Source organism: Nicotiana attenuata, unplaced genomic scaffold, assembly GCF_001879085.1.
Source record: "Nicotiana attenuata strain UT unplaced genomic scaffold, NIATTr2, whole genome shotgun sequence".
Taxonomy (NCBI): Eukaryota; Viridiplantae; Streptophyta; class Magnoliopsida; order Solanales; family Solanaceae; genus Nicotiana; species Nicotiana attenuata.
The window spans coordinates 525-11,614 of NW_017677338.1; the positions used below are offsets into that span (position 1 = coordinate 525).

Sequence of the window (11,090 nt, forward strand, 5' to 3'; positions counted from 1 at the left end):
ATTAGTCAATCACAAACTGCTTCTCACCAAAAGTACTTTTGAGAAAAGCACTTTTGAAAAAAAGCACTTATCAAAATAAGCTGATTTTTGCAGCTTGGCCAAACGGGCTATAAGTCGATGATGTGGCATTGATTTATCTGATGTGGACATGATTTTTTCTCCACGTCAGGCGAGTGACCAACACGTAATGCTGAAGGGGTTTAAAATACATGTTTTGACTGAGTTCAGGTGTCTGGATGAAACTTCATTAAATAGAGGGACCGGGATGACAAAGTGACACAAGTATAAGTGCCATTTAGGCTATTCTGCCATTGTAAAATGGTATTCATACACATATCAATATTTTTTTGCTATTTTATTTTCCTAAATTTGGATGATACATGGTCTTGAAAGCATGTGCTTATTGTTCAAGATTAAACTTTGATTATGCATCAAAATCTTTTGCAAGGTACGCATAATTCTTCAATTATTTCTTTGTATTCTGAAAGAACATTTTGACTTGATTAGTCTTAAATATATCATATATACATGACTCGGCATACACGTCGAAAGACTAGTAACAATATATATATATATATATACTCATACAAATATCTCATACACTATTTTACAAGTACCGAGACCTCATGACCCAAATATGTACTTGTTTACTGTCCGTTGTATAACATGGAATTTTTTTCACAAGAAAACACACTGAACAAAACAATACAAAACCAGACCAATAACACCATTCCAAGCATAAACGGAGCTTCAACAAAAAAGCCTATAGGAAATTATGCAGAGGCTCTTGTCCCTCAAACTCCTCTCCAAAATCCCCAGAAATCTCTCAAATGCAACCACAAATCCCTCTCAAACTTTCCTTTCTCTAACTTCCAAGACAAACCCATGTCACCCTTATCAGCAACAACAATTTTTCTCTGCTTTTTCACACGCACACACACACTCAATTAGGCTACAAAATGTGAAATTTTCACATGGGGTTTTCTCAAACCCACTTTTCTCTAAGCAGCTGTTAACAAACAGAATTTTCAGAGGTGATCGGAGCAAGGATTTGGTTAACCGTACAGTTGGGATTCTGAGGACTCAATTTGGAAAAAGAAATTTTCACTCTAATTTCTCATTTGGTTCCTCTCGCCGCGGCTGGTACTCTATTATTCCCCCCTTTTAGCAGCTTTAATATATTTATCAAAATATTTGAGGTTGGCCATTTCATTGCAATACTAAATAAATTTTTACAGAAATCATATACATTACATTTTTTTAAAAGGCAAAATAGAGGTTTTCTAGTTTTTCTTTTTCCTTTTAATTTCACAATTATCTTTACACTGACATACAAGTTTTCCTGTTTTGACTAATCAAGTTTATTTGTTTGTTGTTGAGATTGTATAGTGAATAAAGTCTTAGTCTTTACTTTGAGAAAAGGAGTTGGTTTTGCGGACTGTGATAGATAAGTTGTACCCAAGTTTCGTTTTGCTGTACTTTCTGGGGCTTTAGCAGCAAAATAGAATGATAAGGTGTGATCTTTAGGGTCTTGGTCTCTTTGGAGATAGGAAATTGAACGTAGCTGTCGTTCCTTCAGTTTTTGTTCATCTTTTAATAGTTGGGGAAGAATTAGGAGTTGTTTAAAAAGGGAGTTATTAAAAATTTCGAACTTGCGTCCTTTGCATTTTGTATCTACTGTCTATATGAAGCAGTAATGATCCATATAGCCGATCCCAACTTGTTTGGGCCCTTGGCTTAGTTGTTATTGCTGTTGTTATTGTTGTAGCTCCAAGGGTCTATCGGCAGGGGCTGATCTACAGTATCGGGTATGGGTTCCCAGGAACCCAGTAGCTTTTGCCCGGATCCTGTATTTGTATTGAGAAACATATTAAAGGTATAAGTATTATTAGTTGGGAACCCAGTACCAGAAACGAATGTTGGTTCAGCAGCGAAGGGGACCCTGCTTAGACTATGTTTCTGTAAGTTGGTTGGCAAGGGTTCGAATCCATTTTTTGATAGTTTTTTTAACTTCATCTTTGGTTTTTTCACAGAATAACATCCCAGGCACTTCTGTTATTTCTCTTTTCTTCTTAAAAAACACTACAAATGAAGTTAAATTAAAAGAGGCCAGCCAAATAAAAAACTTGCTGAAACCTTTTGTCCCAATCAGTTATTATTGTATATTATTTGAGATCGTTGGGAAGTGGGAACCCATAAGGTTCGAATACTGGATCCGCCTCTGTCTATCGGAAACACCCTCTCTACCTTTCAGGGTAGGGTAAAGCCTGCTTACTCACTAATCCTCCCCAGACCCTACTCGTGGGATTTCACTGGGTTGTTGTTGTTGTAGCAATTGTTGTCTTTTGTAATTGCACCCTATATATTTTTCAGATTTACACCCTAATCTCTTCATTTTTTTTTTGTAAAGTTCTTTTGCACCATAATGTATACTCACACTATTTTTTCCTCTAATCAACCATTGAGATTACGTTTACATTTTTTAAATAAATTGGGTCCAATTTTTGCCTTAGTGATTGTGAGATCAATTTGCACCTCTCCAAGGGGCAAACTGTTCTTGCTAAAAATTTGGTTTCATCTTTATACTTTCATGTTTGTTAGGTACATTTTGTGAGTTAAGAATTCTATTTACCTCCACTCATCGTGCATTCACAAGGTTTGAGCTTTTCTTTTCCTTTTTTGGGTCTCACGTGTATAGTAGGTGGGAAATAATCGACAAATTCAATCTCATGTATGTGAATTTAGGTCTAGAGAAGCACCTAACCCTGTGGCCTAATAGTTAATAAAGTGGGTTCAAATATTAGAGATTAAGGTTCAAATCCAAATAGAGAAAAAACACTAGGTAATTTTTTCCATATGTCTAAGCCTTAGTGGAATAGTTACTCGTCGTCCAGGAGAGCGCAAGCTAACCCAAACACCATCATTTTCAAAAAGAAAAAAAGGTCTAAAGAAGTTTGAATTATATATTTTGATTTTGTCCCTCATAGATAGTCACATAAATCTCATAACAGGTGCAACGTAATTTCACTTTTAGATCATAAAATTATGACCTGGCATATCTTCACGTGAAATTTAACCTAATCTCATGTGCAGGCTTAAAACTTTAGGCTAGGAATCGTAAACGGGACATACATTAGGCCTGCAGTTCACTCAACTCATGATTTTACAAAAAACCCTAGAGATTATGGGATTGATCATAATAAATAAAAGAAATAGGTGTAAATAATGAAAGGGAGTATGCTTTAAAGCAGCAAGTGCAAAGATCTCTGGGATCTCTGGTTGATTTGAATTTTAAGAATAGCACTGCTGATGATAGAAGTAGAGCTTTAGATGTTTCTTGAGCTTCTGGTGCTGTTATGTACAGTAAGATAAATATTGCTCTGTGAAAAATTTAAGAAAAAAAGGAGCTACTGTACTTTCTTGTCCGTTTGGAAAAACTTGCCCACTTCCTCAAACTGACTTAAGATATGCCCTTCAACCGTTTTAACTAATACTCCTATAAACTAATTTTGCTGATAAAAAAGCTAATATAAAGTAATGTTACTTTATTTTATTTTTTATAAGGTAAATTGTATTAATCAAAAGGGAGAAAACTCCCGTATACAAGAAAGTTAATTTGACATAGTCTTCGGGAACTATCGTACTTTTTTCTTTGCACATACAAACCGATTATTTAAATAGTTATTTTCCTATATTAGTAATCTATTCGAACGTTTTACTCTTAGTCTCCACCAAGGTGGAGGTATGCCGTTTTTAATGGGATGAAGTGAGCTGCATTTAATTGAATCTGACCTGCAATAACTAATGAGTTGTGACAGCTAGGAGTTCGTAATCATTTAAACTGTTTCTAACATTTTTAGTTTTCTGATGGGAGAAATGGCGACAATCTGTGTAAATGTCATTCCATTGCTCTTAGTCAACTTCATACATTTTCTATTTTCTAAGTTATGACATATTTTTGATAAGGAATGTTATGACATCTTTAATGGAATGAATTGATTAGTATTTAGTTGACACTGATATGCAGTGACTAGTGAGTTGTGACAGCTAGAAGTTCGTCATGTTTAACCTGTTTCTTGTATTTCAAAATTATGGCAGGAGAAAAGGCAATGTTTGTGATGCCATTCCCTTGCCTTTAGTCCAACTTCATATGTTTTCTATTTTCTAAAAGTCATGGGCATTTCCAATTTGTAGGCAATCAGGTTTTGGGAGGTTTTCTACTGATGGAGTGGTGTTAGGAATAATCTTAGCTAATGTAGCTGTGTTTTTGTTATGGCGTGCTGCTGATAATAGGTTCATGATCAGGAACTTCATGGTAAGTCACTAAGATAACTTATCTTTTTGATGCAATTGACAGCTAAGACATTTTTTTCCAACTAGATTAACTTTTTTTTTTGTATCTGGTGCTCAGATTTCAGTGGACAATGTTACAAGTGGACGGGTTCACACATTGATAACATCTGCTTTCAGTCACATTGATCCTTGGCATCTTATCTCTAACATGGTTGGATTCTACTTCTTTGGAACAAGTGTAAGGTCACCTGTCTTTCTACTTCTATATCATGACTAAGCTTTATATCTTCGTAAGCAATTCAGTAACCTCATTGAAAATTCTTGATGTTGAAATCTAGCAACTAATGGAATTGTATCCTGTTTTTCATTCGGAAGGAAGGGTCTTAAAAATATTTCCTAGCAAGAAACATTGTCTCTGGCATTAATGGATATATGGCCAAGCTCAAACGTAGTGTTTCAGTGACCTGTCTGAGCACTTGCTGACTTTGGGCTAATGAATGGAAGAGTGGTAAACTCGATGCATACTGATCTGATAAAAAATTTCATTACTTTTTTTTTTCCTCTAAGCGATCTCAGTTTTAAAAGTGATGGTATTTAGGGGGGAAAAAGGAATTGACATTAGATAGAACCAAATAACTGAAATGGGTGGAATCGAGTGCTGAGAAGGTTAGTATCCTCCCTTGTGATATTTAAACTTTGAAATGGCTTATTTTAGATGGGGGTAAATGCATTAGCAAGCTTCTTGATATCTTCATCTTTACTTCTGATTATTTTATACCATTATTCTGCATACAGACTGCAGCCCTTATCTTGGAAAAATGAAAGAGCTACTTTTGTCAGAAATGACGCATTAGATGGTTACACCTTTAGGATCACAGTCAATTTTAAGTGAGAAGATAACTAGTGCAGTACTTGTGGAAATGATCCAGTTTTATCTGTCAACTCAGTTAAAGGGACATGGCTTACTGCTAAGCCATTTGGCCCGATGTCACAATTTGTCTTGGTTATTTATACCTTTTTAGTATAAGGGTAATTGATTAATCACTTAATTAATATTAAGCAATTACTTCATTGGCATATTGTAAATTAGGCATTTTCCAATTTCTTTTTATTGGCAGATCGGTAGTACTTTTGGGCCTCAGTTTCTTCTGAAGCTGTATCTATCTGGAGCAGTTGTTGGCTCTGTTTTTTACGTGGTATATCATGCCTTTATAGCTCCATCACTACAGGTAATCTTGGCGCAGCAACCTTATTATATCTATTTGTTCCCTTAGCCAAGAAGTTGATGAAATTTTTTGTAGTTACACCTGTGTATGTTACCTGCATACTAAATCATGATTAAATCCTCAGTCCAATTTATAGCAAAATTCATGGTTAATATTTTAAAGAAGTCGATGGTTTAGACTTTATCTCTGAAACATGAAAAGCACAACAAAGTGAAGCCGGAAATCTCAATCATTTAACCTATTAATGGTTCAGAAGAATCCAGGAACGGGGGGGAGGGGGGGGGGGGGGCAGTTAGAACGCTACATGAAAAGTGATTAAATATGGTAGTGGAAAATTTAGGATATACTGTACTGGTGTTAGTTGTGGTACTTGTGTAGGGGATTATAGTGTAATTGCTTCTGTTTTTCAGTTGGCTTGCGTATGTTTTTGGATTTACTTCACCTTCTCAGTTATGCACGAGGTTTTTTTTCCTATTAATGATTAGACATTCGAGAAAGAAGGATGAGGAAAAGTTAAAGTGGACTGTGCTGCAGGATTTGAGTTGGTCACTTTATTTCGTAATTAATCCCTCTGTTCCAACTTTTGTGTCACTTTTCATGATGAGAGTGCTAAAATGTTTAACAGACATCTATGATAGTATTATTTTTTATAAATTGACAGATCAAATTTATGTTTTAATGTCATGGTCTCCTAGCAAACTTACTCCACAGCTAATATTCTAATATTTTCTTAAGAACAGTTGTGTAGCTCAACTGGTCAAGCGCTTCAGCTTCTTTAAAATTGTCACAAGTTAGAACCTCTGTAGCTTCATTTTCTCCTTATCGAAAAAATAAATAAATTATTCCACTAGTACCTATAAAATATGCCGGTCAAATTTACATAATAAAAGTTCTTTGTCGAGATAATTGTGTGACATGAATTGATGGAGAGAATATAACGTCACTACCTCTTTGGTTGTAAAAGTTGTTCATGGCCGTTACCTTTCTTTGGTAGGGACAAAGAAGACAAATGCAGAGCATGCATCCATCGCAAGTTCCGGGCTTGGTAAATTCATGTCTTACGTCTTCTTGATCTCTGCTAGCTCTTCCTTTTCCTTCACCAGTTTCAATTTTTTGTGTTGCCATGTTAACAATTTATGGGACTCCAAAGGATCTGAAATAGGATTGTCATTTTTCTCTCATCTTTAATGAAGATTATCAAGTTTTCTTTAACATAGTACTTTGTCTTCTTCAAATTCAGTAGTTAAGCATCTTTTTTTGCATGACTTTGTAGTGTTTGCTGTGGTAATTGGACTAATAGATATGCTCTGGAGAAAAGAATTGGAGTAATGTCATAGTATAAGCCACTCCAATTCTATACATTTTGGTCTCGATCTTTGTAATTAGTGAACATTACTTTTGGAAGGTTATCACTTATCAAACCATGGTTTACTAAATTGCCATAAGTTTTCATTTTCGTTAGCCACTATATGTGATTGTTATAACTCCTTGTAACTCCCAGCGAAACCCAAAATGATGTTATGTTTCTTCGGTCTTGTCCTATGGATTTCTATTTGCATGTGGGATCTTGGAAATATTCCAGCTTCTAAACAACATGGTTCTTGGTTTGGTTTCTCATCCTTTGCATGGAGAAGATGTCTGTTAATTACTCTTTGATTTCTGAATTCCTTGAAATTCCTAATTGAATGGTTAATGGATGAAATTGAACCTTTTACTTCTTTATGGGAAGTTACAACAAAAAGGTATTATTTTGGAATATTGGAAAATTCTGCACGTCTTTTATGTCCCCCCCCCCCCCCCCCGATAGTCAAAGCGTCATGCAATCTTTACACTTTGCCTTGACTTCTGTTCATGCTTTTCTATTTAGGGTGCAAGTGGGGCTGTAAATGCAGTGATGCTGCTTGATATATTCCTGTTCCCTAAAAAGACTCTCTATCTTGATTTTATTATTCCAGTTCCAGCAATCTTACTGGTATGTAATTGTGTATTTGTTTTCTAGATGGTAGTTTCCAAAGCTAAATTTGGCTAATATTTTGTACACGCCTATGATCCTAATCTTCAGGGAATCTTCCTCATTGGAAAAGATGTCTTAAGAATATTGGAGGTATGATCGTCTAGCTCTATTTCGTCTTTTGTTGTTTTATGAAGGGGAGCTTTGGCGTAATTGGTAGAGTTGTTGTCACGTGACCAGAAGCTCACGAGTTTGAGCCGTGGAAACCGCCTCTTGCAGAAATGCTGAGTAAGGCTGCGTATAATAGACCCTTGTGGTCTGGCCCTTCGTCGGACCCCGCGCATAGCGGGAGCTTAGTGCACCGGGGTACCCTAGTTGTTCAACTTTATCATGAAATTAAGTTATCAATGACTACTATGCACTGAAGTCATACTTTCCTTCGACTCAGTTGCTAATGAAAATAAAAACCAAAATGTTAGTAAAGTTTACTTGTTCTGTTCTAGTGTTCTATCATGAAAATGCCTTCTATATTTAAGTTTACTAGATTCTCCACTGCTTGATTTGCATGATCAGACTATTTAGCAGAGTAATGCATGCAGTTACATGGTCTGCTGTAAAAGGTCGTACGACCTCTCCAATTCCACCCTTATGCTGATTCTCTGTGTTGGTTGAGGGAATGAAACAAAATCAGATAGCCCAGTGCTCACGTGCCAGATTGAAATATTTGCCTTTGAGCCAGTTCTAACATGGGAGCCTTAATCCTATCTCAACTTACTCTATAGTTTTTCCACAAAAGAGTAAACATTAGTCTTGCTATGACTTGTTTTATATGAATCATGATGCATTTTCTTATCTCTTGTCTTCATCAGGGTGACACTCGAGTCTCAGGATCTGCTCATTTGGGCGGGGCTGTCGCGGCTGCCATAGCATGGACTCGAGTAAGAAGGGGAAGATTCTGAAGTCTCATTGCTTTGTCCTTATAAATGTAATTTCGGCAGATATAACTGAACAATGCAGTTAGGATATATAGTACCAAATTGCATTTAGGATGTATTCCTTCCCACCCTTGAGTTATTGCCTTCTTCTAGGGTGAAGTGCCAAGAGATGTCCCTTTAAATAGCAGCAATTGTCACATTCTAAATTCATGGATATTGTCAATGCAATTTGCAGCCTGAAAGCATGGTGCTGCTGACCAATTAGGTACTGGTTTGCTTCTTCTTCACAGTGGTAACAATAACATTTGAGAATTACAACTTAAAAGTGAGAATACATATTACTTAACCACGGTTTAGTGATAACTCTTAAAAGTCACCCTCGGCAGTGGCTTCACCCTCGGCAGTGGCGAAGCCAGGAATTCTCCCAAGGGTGTTCACACTCGAAAGAAGTGTCACAACCCAAAATTTGACCATGATCGTGATGGCGCCTATCGTGTTACAAGGCAAGCCTATTTCCCAAAATGTTACTACTAAATCGATTATAAGAATTTAATAAAATATTTTCAACATTTAAATTTCTCATAAATTAAATCAACTCTAAATATAATTAATATAAAGTACGGAAACGAGCCCTAAACATCGGGGTGTCACTAAGTCATGAGCGTCTAAAACTATGAATTATGAAATATAACTGTCAATACAATCCAAAGAAGAAATAACAAAAGGAGTAACAAGGTCCTGCGGATACTAGCAGCTACCTTGCAATCTCCACAGATAGCCAGCCTGAACTCAACGATCGCCGCGCTCTAACTCACCTGGATCTGCACATAAAGTGCAGGGTGTAGTATGAGTACAACCGACTCAGTAGCAACAGAAATAACTAAGGAACTGAGCAGTAGTGACGAGCTAAGTAAAACAGTCCAATTATTTATTTTCACAATTTAAAAATAAACAGAAACAAACAGGTAAATTCCATAACTCAGTAAATGCCACAAAGAAATTTAACAGATAAATGCAGCAACAGCTAAAGTAAATACAACCTCACAACAATGTCACTCAGCACTCGCACTCAGCACTCAACACTCAAAACACTCAACACTCTGCGCTCACTGGGGGTGTGTACAGACTCCGGAGGGGCTCCCAAAGCCCAAGCGTTATGCACGGACAACTCACGTGCTGCACGGACAGCTCACATGCCATAATATCAATACCTGGATCCGCACGGTCAACTCACGTGCTGCGCGGACAACTCACGCGCTATGGTATCAATACCTAGATCCGCACGGTCAACTCACGTGCTACGCGGACAACTCACGCTCTATGGTATTAATATCTTACAACAGGCCCTCGGCCTCACTCAGTCATGAACCTCTCTAGCCTCACCATCGTCAACAAATAAGGGAACACAGCCCACATCAAATATCACATCATATCATCAAAATAATAGAGACTGAGGTAAACATGTACAATAATTTCTATGACTGAGTGCAAATAATGTGAGCATGAATAAAGCCTAAACATGATCTCTAACATGAAGGCAAACAAGTTCAACAACAAGTAAACACATAACCACAAATAATAGCCATTAGGTCCTACAGCCTCACGGGACGGACCAAGTCTCTATCCCTCGCGGTGCACACCCACACGCCCGTCACCTAGCGTGGGTATCACCTCCAAACAATCACATGATATCAAATTCTCCGGGTTTATACCCTCAAAGCCAGAGTTAAAGCTGTTACTTACCTCAACAGCGTAAAATCCTACTCCGGGATGTCCTCGTCCCTCGACTCGGTCTCCAAGAGCTCTGAATCTATCCATAATCAAAATAATACTATTAACATAGGCTAAAGAATCGAATTCCACAATAAAAACTATATAAATAGGCCAAAAATTCGAAACTAGCCAAAACCCGTCCCCCGGGCCCACATCTCGAAACCAGTCAAAAATGGCAGAATAATAAACCTCGTCCTCTCCCGAGTCTAACCATATAAAATTTATCAAAATCGGACTCCGTTTGGTCCCTCAAATCCCTACCTAAAACTCTCCAAAACTCAAGCCCTAACTCCCTCAATTTCACTTTGAAATCATCAATCAAATCCCAAAAACAAAGATGGATTCATGAATATAACCAAAACCGAGTAAAGAACACTTACCCCAATCCCTATGGTAGAAATCGCCTCCCAAACCGCCCAAATCCGAGCTCCCCAACTCAAAATATGACCGAATGAACAAACTCTTGTTTTATATATTTTTCTGCCAGCTATTCTGCCTCGGATCTCGTGTTAAATGATCCCGAAACTCGCTTGTTATGCCTCCAATGGATTCCTTGTGAAATTTTAGTCAAGTTAGGCTTTTGAATCACTCAATTTGACCTTATAAAGAATGAGATATGTTGTTTCAATATTTGCAAACAGTGAATACTTTTTAAATACGCCGTCAGTGGCAATTTCTTAATTAATCTGAAAAATCTAGCAACCTAACTCTTACTAAAATGACCATAAAATCCTCATACGATGTCCAAATTCGACGATACTTTTTGCTACGGGTCCGTAATTACGATACGGATCTAATGCTTTAATCAAAATAGAAATCGGAGCTCATTTGTTCAATATGATACTCCCTTTGTTCCAGTTTATGTGAACCTATTTTCTTTTTGGTCCGTTCCAAAAAGAATGACCCCTTTCT

At 37.0% G+C, this 11,090-nt stretch overlaps 1 protein-coding gene across 1 annotated transcript; it reads left to right on the forward strand.

The window, feature by feature from the left end:
- Positions 1-655: 655 nt before the first annotated feature.
- On the forward strand, positions 656-8,676 carry LOC109221374 (RHOMBOID-like protein 12, mitochondrial). The gene is made up of 8 exons (XM_019385858.1): positions 656-1,143; positions 4,195-4,315; positions 4,412-4,531; positions 5,412-5,522; positions 6,514-6,564; positions 7,387-7,491; positions 7,582-7,623; positions 8,340-8,676. The coding sequence occupies exons 1-8, from the start codon at positions 776-778 to the stop codon at positions 8,427-8,429; spliced, it is 1,008 nt and encodes a 335-aa protein (XP_019241403.1). The 5' UTR covers positions 656-775; the 3' UTR covers positions 8,430-8,676.
- The last annotated feature ends 2,414 nt before the right edge of the window (positions 8,677-11,090 follow it).